General features: G+C 40.4%; 1 protein-coding gene across 9 annotated transcripts in view; it reads right to left on the reverse strand.

The window, feature by feature from the left end:
- Nucleotides 1–14078, reverse strand: part of esrrb (estrogen-related receptor beta) — a 58535-nt gene that overhangs the window by 4479 nt on the left and 39978 nt on the right. For all 9 annotated transcript variants that reach the window (XM_044142999.1, XM_044142996.1, XM_044142998.1 and 6 more), the window contains one exon: nucleotides 2900–3169. In XM_044142999.1, coding sequence (XP_043998934.1) covers nucleotides 2900–3169 — 270 coding nt within the window. The remainder of the gene's footprint in view (nucleotides 1–2899; nucleotides 3170–14078) is intronic.

A 14078-nucleotide genomic window follows, 5' to 3' on the forward strand; every position in this document is an offset into this window, starting at 1 on the left:
GAGTTAAAAAAACAAATCATCTGGCACAAACTAAATTCTACATTTAATGCTCAAAGAAAGTTTTAGAAGATGCCGAAGACTTGAGACTGAGACAGAACAGGACAATGACCTTAAACATACAGCAAAAGCTACAATTAAATCTTTTAAATTAAAGCATACTCATAGGTTATATTGACCGACTCAAAGTCCAGACCTAAACTCAAATGAAAAGTTGTGGCACGGCTTGAAAAATGATCTTTAAAGAGATTAAATCTGACTGAATTAGAACTTTTCTCAAAAACAATGAGGAAAACTGTCAGTTTGAAGATGCCCAAAGATGGACAGAAAGATGAAAGGTAGTTCACAGTACTGACTCTTCCAATTCACAATTATACATAACACTGTGTTGGTCTATCAAATAAAAAATCCTAACAAGATAAGATAAGAAAGAAGAAACCACACCTTTTGGATAGTTCTTACATTTTACTATTTGATCAAGTAGTTAGAGTGTATATTTGGACCTGATCACTGCGGCTGAAAATCAATGTTGTCCTCCAGTACACAACATTATGAATTCAGCCCAAGCTGTGGTGTGAGCATCCACATTAAACATCGCCCTCTTGGATCCAAAATATGGAAAAGGGCAGCTCCATGTTAGAGTTGATCTCTACAAATATATATGAAGGAAATTCGACATTTTCACCTCGTGATAAGTCTTTGATCCTCTATATTTGTTAAAGTAAATCTTTTTTTATTTTCATCTTTATATTCATCTACTCAAATTTTCTCCTCCTCCTGAAAAGTTTCAGACAGATCTACAGTTCCAGCCAAGCAACCCTGTGGTTTTTCTCACACCTGTAATGATACGTTAACACAATTTTTGATTCTTTTTACTGATTCGACTCCCCTTCACGTTACCACCCTCCTCTTTCCTTTTTGGCTTTTATTCTTGGCCCGCAGCTTTTGTCTTCCAGCTCCTCTCTCTCTCTGGCAGGCTCCAGGGTGGCACTCTTCCTCACCAGTTAACTGGCACCTCGCACTCAGGAGACAGCGTGTCATTGGCCGCCTGACTCGTCTCACCTTGGCAGCGCATATTTTACCGCGCGGGACAATAAAAGGCAAAACAGATTTCAGGCTTCGCCCCAGATTCATTGACTGGAACAACTGTATTCCCAAGACCTTGAGACATTTCTCACCCTGACGGTTTTCAAATCCACAGTGGTAAAATGAAGTAGGTCGTTTTTGTAAAGTGAATGCGGGAGGGGGTGTGGGGTGAGAACAAAAGCCAAAAAAAAGGGGAAAAAACACAGATGAGGTTATGGTGGGACATAATTATCTCCTTTTTTTCCCACAGAAGCCATGTTCACACCCAAAACGTTTGTTTTAACAAATCAACCCAATGTTTTGTTCTGTTTTTCACACCTTTGCACAGACACACATTTCTGTGATAAAGCTGCTTTAATGAAATGTTTTACAGCGGGGGGAAAATAAAAAGAGCGATGGAGACATCTCAACAGATGGGAATGAAAAGAGGGCAGAGCGCATGCCGCTCTGTTCAGTGGAGGAGGGGGTGGAATAAAAAACAACTTTGAAGAAACAATTTCCCTGCAATCCATCAGTGAGCCCACGTCGATCGAATTGATAAACTGCTAATTACAAAATCAATCGCTATGAATTTTCACAGCTGTCAGACAGAGGGGTTCCCGGGAGAGCGATCTCCCAGAGACCTTGTTCCTCCTCCTCTTCTCTCCCCCGTCTCCCATCTCCGCCTAACCCCCCACCCTACCTGCCTCCCAAAAGCTCTGCTGTCTGAAAGCAAAGTCCCTGCATCAGCATTTTCATTTTCAGCCTAGGACAAAACAAGGGAAAGAGGCCCGGTGACCCAGGCGTGCATTGATCAGAGCGGGACAGGTCCTGCCTCCTCAAAAGGCGCCTTGTCAATAGCGCCATGCAGCCTTCGGAACAAACGAGGCCCACCGCTTCCTGATATTCATTCCATTCGACTTAACACATTTTATTGACAGTCCCTGTGCTCCTAATGAAATGCTAAATTTACCTGTTGTGCCTTGCAGCTACTGTTATGGAAATGGAGAAAGAGAAGGGCGCGCAGGAGAAATACAAGGTGCAAGGAAGGTGTTCAGTTCCAAAAAAAAAAAAAAAAAGTCTTTTTTTCAATAGCTTTATCTTACACTCAAAATAAATGGTTAGTCTTAAAATTTCAGGGGAAAAAATACATTGCATTTCAAAAAAAGGCAATAAGTAATAGTCCAAGTCTGGTTATATACAACATAATACATTTCTCATTAACATTTTAAAATGATCAAAAAATAAATCAAATTATTTTTAGTTGATTTTTGGATGTATTTGTTTGTACAGATAAAAGCTCTTTGCTTTTGTTTGATGAAACTGTAAAATATTATTGATTAAAAATACAATATATTGGATCACGTACTTATTTTGAAAAATGTGTAATTCAATAATTTGATGTAGTTTGAATTATATCCCGCAACAACAATTTTTAGCAATATTTTAAAAATGTTTAATCAATATATCAGATGCTACATTTAAGAAAATCCAAAATCTTTTCTATAAAATCACTGCAGCTGAAGCCTCTATTTAAGTTGTATCTTAATTATTTAAGTTTATCAGTGTATGGAGGAACTTTAAATAAGTAATACATGCAAATGTCTGTTGTGAAAATAAAATTTTTAATTACATACTTTGTTTTATATATTATTAGTGTGTGTTTAGTTAATTCTGCAACCTTATTTATTATTATTATTAATAAAATAATTTGCCAATAAACTATTGGAGGCAAAGAGAAACCATTATTTACCACAAAAAAAAAAAAAAAAAAAAATCTTAAATCTAAGCATATTTATCAATTTAATTAATGGACTGTATGCTTCACCATTCCCACCTGAGTTGGCGAGAGCGATGGCTTTGAGGGTCACAAATTCCTCCTTCTCCACCTTGAGCTTCTTGTACTTCCGCACCAGCTGCAGGATGGAGACATAGAGGTCAAGCAGACCCGTCAGCCGCGAGTGCTCCTCGTCCATGATGTAGTCCTCGGCGTACACCAGCTCGTCCTCGTACGGCAACGAGCGGAACACGATGCTAAGGATGAGGATTTCCATCCAGGCGCTCTGCAGTAAGCTCATCTGGTCTCCCAGAGAGAGGGTGGAGAAGCCTGGGTAAGAAGATGGAAACTGTGTGAGGGAAAATGTGACATGAAAACAGATGGCTTGAAGAGAAAAAGCTTTTTTTTTTATTTCAAAAAAAGCACCTGAGTCAGGTAAATTTATTAATTGAAAACCAGGGCGTGGCTAATCAAGAAAACACACATGAACCGTCCAGCCAAACTGGCTCAAAGTACACACTGAGGCACAGGCGCTTATTTTCAAACGCACAGTAAAGGTCTTCTTTGAAGCTTGTCTCAGAGCACTTGAATGGGCTTTACTGTAAGTGAGGACCGTAAATCAGAGCAAAGGTCTGAGATACACAAAGCCATGTGGTTACCCCTTGTATCCTGCCCCTGTTCTATTGGTGTTAGGGGGATTAGCACAGAGATACATTCATATTGGAAGGGTTGAGGACATGACATGCACGCTGTAACAGGAGGAGGGGACGCACACAACCACGCGTGCGAACATACATAGCGTGTCAACCAAGAAAACAAACAGACGTGCACATTGACATCATGACATCTATATGTATGCACATAAATTCAAGCACATAAAAAACAGCCGTAGCCCTGGGATCAGGAGGTTCAAACCAAGCCTGAAAACCTGCTTAAACCCAGGGTCTCGTTCTGCAGCAGCTGGGAGAGCTGAAACTGGCATGGGAACATCAAACCACTGTCATTTCCTCCCAGACACCTCTACATATGCTCAGAATAGAACATCAAATAAAACAAGCTGCTATATCCCCCTCAGATGAGCTCTGGGGAATTCAAACAAAAGAGAATCAAGGAAGAGAAGAAGAAAGTAAGGGACAAGGAGACATATACAGTACTTAAAAAAATATTTAAACCACATTTTATACGGAATCAAAAAATGGATAAGGTGGAAGTGGAAATAAAATTATTTATATGTCTGAAAATTTGACTAGGCCATTATAACACATGAATATGTTTTCATCTGTTAAAATTAGCACTGGCTGTAGTTTTATGATGGTTGTCCTGCTGAAACTATCGTGGCTTTTGCAGAGGCACAGTGCAGTCCACCCATCTTCTTATCAACTCTGACCAGATTCCATGTGCCTGTTGAGAAAGAGCATCCCCACAGCATGACACTGTCATCATGTTTCAATATGGGGGAAATTTATTTGGTATATTTTTATAGGTACTTGAAGAAAAACAAGCAAAAGCAAAAAGATTATCATTTTGCTTCAGGACCTTTTTTCACTTGTTTTCTATTTCTCCTATACAGCTGATAGGAAACTTTAAAAGAGACATCTTACGGCTTCCTTTCAACAATGGCTTTCTTCTCGCCCTGATCCATGAAGTGCCAAAATAACAATTGCTCTATTGAGATATTCTAAGATGTAGATTCCTGCAGCTCCTCCAGAGTCACCATGCAGCCTCTTGGCTGCTTGTCTGACTACTACTAAGTAGTCAGACAAGCAGCCAAACATTGTTTCTTTCTCCTTATTTTGTGCAGGTATATCATATGAACACACAGCTAAATCCAGTGAATTGTGAGCTAGTGATGTGACAAAATGTTAAAAGTTTCCACAGATATTAATATTCTTGCAAGGCACTGTTGGTATCCTTTTCTTTTCTTTTACAATTTAGCTGTCAATAAAATACACAGGCCTGCAAAGCACTCACCATATTACCAGGCTCCCCTCCCCCAGCTAGGCGTTCCTGCAGGCGGCTCATTCTGACAGCATATTAGACTCCCCAGCACCGCCCCTGATTGCTTTTACAAGTTTGCTGGTGCCACAGTACCTGCCACAGTGTGATTAACAGGCGATAGATTACTGTATTGACCAGGCCACGTTCTCTCTTGAATGTAAATGGCCTGACTATGGCATGACCACAAGCCCGATGTTTATCTCCCCTTGCCAGGACTCAACACATGCAGCTTGAGAAGACAAAAAAAAAGAAAATGAACCATGAGAGTGAATGAAAAAAAAAAATCAGGGTGCAGGGAGAGAGAAACAAGAAAAAAAGAAGGCAGGAAGAGTAGTACCTGAGTGTTCAATTTCCCTTATCGTGGTGATGACCACGGCAGGGGAAGAGCTGCAGGATACATTAATTAACAGATTGTGATCAGAATGTGAGGGCCTTCACATTTTGAAGGGGAATCAATAGTGGGTAGAAAAGAGCGCAAACTGAAAGACGCTAGAACCGTCCCAAATTAGAGCCAACAAAGCAGACTGCCGAAAGCACTCAAAACACTTGACTATTATCAGTGAAGCCAATAAGCCATATTTTGTAGCGGCCTGTGCCATTACACTTATCCGGGCGGCATCTTAAAATGCTTTGTTGTGTTATTTCCTTGTCTGCATACGTAGCCATTATGTCGGACAGAATGTGGACTGGCCGGAGAGAAATTGTCAAGCGAGCACGGATGTGGTGCTGATTGCTGCATCAGGTTGGCATCACAATCACAGACGAGGCTTTGTGTAGCCCTTTTAATGCCAAGGAGGACTGAAGCGGAACTAAAGCGCTGCTCCCGCGATGACAGCTCGCATGACGGCCCTGTTCAGGGCTCGCTGGAGTGGCTTTAGAGTTGTTCTGATACAACCGACACCTCTCAGCCATATGCAAACTTGTATCCTAGCAGCCTGCAATTACCTTTGACGCTAAAAGTCCTTGAATTTAATCCAGTGTTGTGAGATGGAGAGGTAGTGTTTTTCCCCGCTCCATCCCCTCTCCTCAAAGCCTAAATTATCGCTCCAAATGGGATCTTGTGTCGTTGTCTCGCCTTTTTCCACTCAATTTAATCGAGTAATGAAGTGACTTCCCGACTCCACAGGTCACGCCGCGCTCCGGCCGCCACACTCTGAAGGTGGCCCGGTTAAGTGCCGTCGGAGTGGGTGATTTCCCCTAATGAAATATCAATATTTACATCTTCATTTCCAGCCCACTGCCTTGGCGGGGTTTGACCAAACATGACACAATATTGACCAAATCAGAGGAGCCTGCCTGTGCACTTGAAGGGCCTTATCCGCTCTACAGTTGAACGCACCAGTAGGTTTCTGTCTGGGAGGCTTCGCAGCAATAATTACGCCACATTTTCCTTTGTTCACAATAGATTTGAGCAGATCAATCAAATAAGGTTTTAACAATTAGCGATTTTCTGCCATATTAAATGATTCATTATTGGAGGAGATCTAAATAATTATGTGTAAATACTACAAAATAGTTATTGAACCTAAAATACACACTCACGCATACACAAATGATCTATAGGATGTCCTTGTTAAACCTCCATCCAACACCTAATCAAATCTGATTTCTTTCTGCTGAAGAAAAGGACCCACACAGCATGATGCTGCCACCTCCATGTTGTACTGAGACGTTGGAACGATCAGTGTGATCAAACATTTTGCACGTATTCCCAAAATATAAATGCTGGTCTCATTTGACCAGAGCACCTTCTTCCACAGATCACATTGTCATTTATAAAAAAAGAATATACTGAATTAAGTTAAAATAATAAAGCCCTGCACTAAAACAAGACTAAAAAACCATCATCTCTCTCTTTATCTTCCCAAAAGCCTTCAGCTGTGAGCAGGAGGGGGCAGCCCAAACCCACAGACGGCCGTTTCAAACCCCGAGCGGAGATTAATCAGAGCGCTGTTTCATCTGCCGGAGAACAGGACGGTCCAAAATGAAATGCTGGAGATTTCTGTTGAGCTGGAGTTCATATTCTATTAATTTATTATTGTTTCTTTCTCCCGGAGGGCCATTAGCACGAGTAATAAAAAGAGATGTAATTACGAGGCACGGCGGTCCCCTCCAGCTGCAGCCCCCTCGTAACTCACCCTCAATCAGACAACACAGCAGACAAAGAGGGGGGGAGAGAGTGAAGGAGGAAAAAAAATGGCAAGAGATAGAGAAATGGGGGATAAAAGAGAAGAGAAGATATGGGACAGAGAAGAGGGAGATAAGCAAGAAAGAGGACCAAAGAGGACCAAAGCATTAGTGAAAAAAGGAAGTGTGAGATAGAAATGGGGGAAGGACAGCAATCCTGGCTGGACACTGGCTGATCTATCATGGCTGGCTATCAGAAGGACAAGCAGACCCTGAAGACTTCTGCCTGGCGGCAATCTCACCTCAGCCAAGTCAAGAGCTCTTCGGGCACCGGTTGAAGTAAAACTGTGCCCAAACAGAACCCGAGAGATTTAGCACTCCTTCTATTCTATCCTCAAACTGGGCCCAGTGATCATATCGCCATCAGCTTTTTTCTGTATCAAAGCTCTTCCTTTTAGTCTAAATGTCTGATTAAAAGACAAAAGAAAAAAGGAACACCTCTGATTTGTCTGTATTTGTTTTTATTCTGAAGCGTAATTATGGTTTACTGTGTTCTTTGTTTTTTAAAGCATCTAGAATTTACATGAGAGCATGAGGAGAATCCAATCAATAACAGCTTGGTAATAACTTGCTGTGCTCAACATAAATGTTTTGACCAGAAATCCAGCTGCATGTATGATAAACACAAATCTGCTGCAGCCTCTCACTCTACATTGATTTGATGACAAGAAGGTTGTTGTATATACAACACAATTATGTTAAAACAAACTAATCATTGTTGCTAAGGAAAAAAAAACTCACGAGAGAAAAATAATAAGCACAAACTTCCCAAGGGTGAGCTACTTGTATCAAGGTAAGTCACAAAAGGCAAGATCCTCAATGCAACCACCGAAAACCTCTTGAGGTATTTTATAAGTTTGTCCAAGCCAACAGGGAATACAACAGTTTATACACCTCTGTTTTTATAATATACAGAACTGAGACCACAATAAATATATTAAAATTCTTTCTCATTTAATTTGACCTTCAACTTCTGCAGCTCAACTGGAAAACAAATGCAAGTCTTTAACTTGACTTGGCAATATTTGCTCACTCTTTTATACAAAAAAAGTAGTCAAAATCAAGATTCTGTGCCAACTCTGGTTTTTGTTGTTTTTACATCCAGCCTTAACTGATGATAAAAGGCAAAAAGCATGATGCTGCCATCCCCATGCTTCACTGTTGGAATGTGTTGGACCCTGTCAGGTGTGGAGATCTGCTGCATGGAGACACAATCTAACAGGTGAAGATCTTATTGGAATGCAAAGTGTGTATTCAGGACATTTGGTATATACTATTCCATAGCTATTGCATTCCAAACTGTCTTGTGACTATGCTGATATACTAACATTAAATTTTGCAGCCTGCCCCATAGTTTAGGCATATGGAGAATAAAATAGATTGTTGTCCTTGTGGGCTTTTTTGTCACCATTACACCAAATTTTCTCCCCTTAATGACCACTGTCTTCACTGTGTTACTTTGTATATCTAATGTATTGGTCTTATGAATTTCTTTCATTATCTTCAACTGATAGTATAAGAACTACGGCGTCCACACAATTAACAATGGTATGATTCTCTTTATTGCGTTACGCATCTGAAGGTTCCCTGAAGAAATGAATGCAGAAAATAAAAAGAAGGTTCCATCTACATGTGTCTGCATTTTAATATGGGAGTGAAGATTTTTTTTGTCAAGTTTACATAAATAGGTTTCGTACTGTGAGAATGTCCTACAACCAGTAAATCAACCTATTGTAGGCAGCAAGAAAACGGATGATTTGACCAGGAGTAGTTGAACGTCATGAGGCTGAGAAACGTTAAATACAGTAATCCTCTTGTTTCAATTTGCACCCTCTGACCCCCAGACCCTATCAGATGAGTCTTTAGCCCTCCCCTGGGTTTCCCTTGGCCAATACTGACTTTACAAATCTCTTTTTAGCCGCAAAGATGGGACGAATCAAGCTTTAATTATCACCATAATTACATATAATTTATCTTCGCTGCCATCAAGTAACATTGGTTAATGAGGGATGGCGCTCTGAGAATGATCACTTCAAGGCACATCAACAGAAACTAAGAGACTAAAAGAGGCTAAGATAAAATACACAAATTCAACACAAATGCTATGATTTCAACATTTTTATGAATTTTCCAACCAGATAGCACAGATGCGAGTTACTTTTCCACCTGCTTGGCAAGCATTACATTTGTGGTTCTTCCTACTTCTCATACACAACCCATCTCAATCTTCCTCAAGTTTTCTCCAGTGCCTCTTGCCTGGATTCAAGCCTCAGCATCCACCTGATTGCTCAATCTATCTTTATCCCCCACGCTGAAGCCTACGTCAGAGGGTAAATTGAATATACTAAGAGCTGTCTGTTGGTGTCTATATTTAATAAAGTGCGCTGATGAGGTGCTGATTTATCGCTGGGCAGTATTCACACTCTATTACAAGGAGATTACGCAGCCTGAGTGGGATCAGGCTGGCAACACAGTAAGTAGATTTTACAATTTAATGGCAAAGAGAAAACGGGAACCCTAATGGAGGGGGAGGGGGCTGCTGGGAGAGGGGTAAGGGTGGGTGATTAAAGCGCAAACACGACAACATACAAGAAGGTGTGATCTCTTTTCGACATCGCTGCCTCTGTGTTAACAAGTAATGTGGCAGCCACTTGTCTGTCAAACGCAGGGATTCAATAAAGCACAGATAATGAATATTCCCAAAACACCAGCGATAAATAACGCAATGCAGTCTGATTCATTACTTTCTTCTGGCCTAAATCTAATACAACTAATATGGAAACACCTGGTGTTAAGAAATAGGGAATTCACCTCTAAGCACCTAATAAAAAGATACAGTGCTCTGCAAAAGCATTCATGTCCTTTATACAGTAAACTCACAGCTTAATGTGTTTTATTGGGAGCTTATGTAATAAACCAAAACAAAGTGTTAGGTAATTTTAAAGTGGAATTTAAAGTGATACACGTTTCTTTTTTTTTCTTTTTTTAAAAATTGCACATAAAAATCTGAAAGGTGTGGAGTGCAAATTTTGTGCAAACACAAATGCCACAAAAAACCTCTTGTGGGAATTGTTGACCTGCACCAGACTGGCGAACTGTCCAGGGTGAACCCCGCCTCTCTCCCGGAACATAGCTGGAGATGTGCACCAGCATCCCTCCTGACCCCATTAGGGACAAGGGTGAACAGAAAATGGATGGATGGATGGATGGATGAGAAATGTTGACTTTGAGATTTTTGCTTTTTCTCTTCCGACTCTCAAGTCTTGCCATTTGTCCTTAATTGTATTTAAGTCCAGAGTTTGATTGCACCATACAAACACAAGAATTAGATTTCCACCATCCCGTTATATCTCTGACAGTACACTTAGGGTGTTTGTTCTGCTGAAAGCAAACATCCACCTTTGTCTCAAATCCAGGACTCCAGGATTGTTCTGTGTTTAGCTTCACCCCATTATCTCTGATCAGCTTCCATGTCCCCACTGAAGACAAACATCCCGAAATCATGCTGCTGCCATCACCATGTTTCATCCTGGGATGATGCACAATGTAAGTTTTCCACCACACAGAGAATTTTACGTCTCGGCCAACAACTTTGTTTTATACAAGAGCACCTTCTATCACATTTATGCTGTGCTCCCTACATGACCTGTAGCTCTATGCAGCTCCTCCAAAGTTACCATGTTCATTTTAGCTGCTTGTCTAAGTAATGCTTTGCTGCCCAGTGCATTACTGTCTGGCCTTGGAAGGTTTGCAGTTGTGACATATGATGGACTGAACATTGGTCTATTAGATATTGAACACTTGGTGTTGGGTATTTTATCCTGTTCATATAAAGAACCACACAGAGAGTAGTATCATTTAAGCCTTTGTAAAACTCTGACATTTGGTTTACAAGTTTACAACATAATCACAGTATGTCATGAAAGAAATGTTGTGGTTTTAATGTGAAATAAAGTGAATGATATGGTCACTTTTGGAAGGCACAGTACACCTGTTTTGATTGATTTTTGTAAATATCAAAGTTTTGCTTCTAGCACTACCTTGCATAACAGGCATGCATGCCAGTTTTACCATGATAGGGGAGACTGCATCCAGGATAGTCACACTCTCAATGTCAAGGCAGTTTTAGTCCACTAAGGCTCTGAGTGTACATAGTTCCTCAGTAAAACACCTGGACAGTGTGGAATTGAGCTTTACGTGATGGAAACGGGCCAAAGGGGCTGCACAGTGCACTGCAATGTGTGTCAAAGGTTGTTAGCACCTTAGGAGCAACAACCTATCTGTCAGCATCCCTGTAACACTGCACCCACTAACAACCCCAGACCCTCTTCAGGGGGCTGAAGACTGTGCCTCATGCTACTATTTAAAGAAGTGACTGAAGTGTCCGAAGGTTCTGCTGTGATTAAGGGAGAACAAGAATGAGGGCTGTCTGAAATAGCAAACAGACGTAATATACTTTAAGTTTAATTAAATCCATCAATTCTTCACGTAACAAAAAGTATTCGTATTCTTGAATTCACAACCCTTAACTTTAATGTATTTTAATTTGATTTTATTAATGGACAAACAAAAAGTAGCAATAGTTATAAGTTGGAAGGAAATTTGCATAATTTTTTATTTATTTAGCAACGGGGTTCATGTTCCTGCAGGATATGTCTCTCTGTAGGCAAACCAACACTGTAAAAGATTTGATCAAATCATATGCATGTCGTTAGTATGCACTAGTCAAAGTCCAAATCTAAATTTAATTTAAAATCTGTGAAAAGACTTGGAATTTTCCAAAAGTAATCCAACAGAGTTGGAACTATTTTGCAGGAAAACGAATTTTTTAACATTCAAAGCTCATGGAGACATAAACCAGAGCATTTCCAGTCATAACTGAAACATAACAAGGTTCAACCTGACTCAGGTGGACTGAATATGGATACATGCCACACTTTGCAGAATGCAGTTTTGTTCAAATTTGAGCTATTTTGTTGTTGTCTATCTTACAAAACATTAAATGTACATTAAAGTTGTTTGTAAAGAGACAAATTAAAGGGGTATGAATACTTTTGTAAGGCTCTGGGTGCTTAATCCTTTTTATAGCTCAGAAGGAAAGCAGACATTGGACTATATCTACATGACTAATGCAGATTGTTATTCTCCACTTGCCCTCCCATTAATGTGCAATTGGGCAATTCTTCTCCACATTACGCCGCTTTTCAAACACATTTTACAATGTTCTCTGTTAATAGACGAAATTAAAAATCAACTGGGAGATGCTAAGTACCAATTTTTCTGACATTTAAATTGTTGAATTTGAACTTTAGTTATTGGCCCATCTGTAAGTGGCCTAATAAGTGTGTTCTACTTCATTATGAACTGTTAATCTTTTTAATTCCATCGCCAAAGGCCACAAAAATCTATCAGAATACCATCAGCACTTTTTTCCTGTCTGGTCCTGTAGTGGAGGAGGAGAAATATAGCAGGAGATGAGCGTGGTAGGCTGCCCCGGGGTACCGCCGGTGCATGGAGTGTTAGCGCATGGAGTCTCGCTCAACCAGTGAACCGTCTCTGATCAGGTTCAGCCATGTACAACTCAATTATGCAGCCATTTCATGGCTAGAGGACACCCACTGTCCTAATACAAACGCCACCTCAGGGACAGATGCAAACCAAGCACTTAGTAGAAGCAGTTTTTTTTTTCTTCTCTCGCCTAAATGGTTATCTAATATAAAAAAAAAAACTATTTGATTCAACAATGAAACATTACGAAACAAAGGTATTAGTGAGAGGCTGTATGTGTTTACAAGGAAGGAGATCAAAATAATCTGCTTATAGGCTATCATCTCACAGGTAGTGCAGATTATTCAGTGTAGCCTTTAAGTGGCAGATACCAGTGCTAATTTAGGAACAGAGCCATTGGCTCGAAGCGATGGGTTGAAATTATTATCGTTAGTCAAATCACAGAAACACTATGAACCTCTGCACTGTCTATTAAGTGCACTACAGCATGTCAAATAAGTGTAAGCAGGTAAATGTGGAATATTTAGAGCACAAATAATAAATTGTAAAACAAATCCAAACGCGTAAGTTTATTTAAGGCTTCCTCACTCCCTTTATTCCTTAACAAAGACAGTGTGTTCTGCTTCCAGCCCTCTGCAGTCCAGTATTATGGGATGTTTCAGAATGTCTGCGGTGCTGGCGTAATTTTTGGGTCACATCGATGGGAGTGTGTTATCGGGTCAGCTGTGATCCAGTCCTGAGTAAGCTCCTTGGTTAAACTCTCAGGCTGCTGACCATGCATGGCCATGTGTGGAGTGATCCAAACAGTTTAGATGTGTAAGGGACCGGAGCTGAGGCCAGGGCCTGGGAGCATATCCACCTCTAATCTCCTTACTATCAGATCTGTACCTGATTAATACCCTTCCTTCTGAGAAGTACTCTAATACCTTTTCAGCACTATATAAAAAAGGGTCAGCTTTATTTCCAGCTGGTTTGATTGAAATAAATTCTCTCAATTTACTTAACTCGAATTTAAATGATCTCAATAACTGACAGACATAAAATAAAAGCACGCAGCTGCTTGAGCTTTCCCGCACGCTGACAGCTGTGTCCCTGTTCACGTTATGCTGATGAGAGAAGGAGGTTATGGAGTTGCCGCTGAGGGACACTGTCATTTAGTCTGTTACTCTTTCGCGCTTACAGCATCGTAATGCTGTAGAGTTATGGGGGTCAAGCACAAGATCAAGCAGAATCTGCCTGGGTTGCAAAAAAAGAGCGACTAAACAACATGTTCTCTGTCAAAATCAGAGGAAAAACTCTTGAAGGAAGCAAAATCTCTGCTGACGTGAGGCGGTGTATTCTCAATGGTGTATCCTTAATTCAACAGCCTCTTATAACCTAACACCTCGTCTATCACAATGTCTATGGGGCACGAAAGAAACATGATTATGCCTATCAATAATTCAGGAGATGTGTGTGCTCCTGCTCTTCTGTGCATTCAAGTGTGATATGATGTCTTACTTGTTTAGGCAGGTCCCAAACTTTGCTTTAAATCTCCCCATTTCTC

The sequence above is a fragment of the Gambusia affinis genome, linkage group LG16 (assembly GCF_019740435.1).
Source record: "Gambusia affinis linkage group LG16, SWU_Gaff_1.0, whole genome shotgun sequence".
In the NCBI taxonomy this organism is placed as follows: domain Eukaryota; kingdom Metazoa; phylum Chordata; class Actinopteri; order Cyprinodontiformes; family Poeciliidae; genus Gambusia; species Gambusia affinis.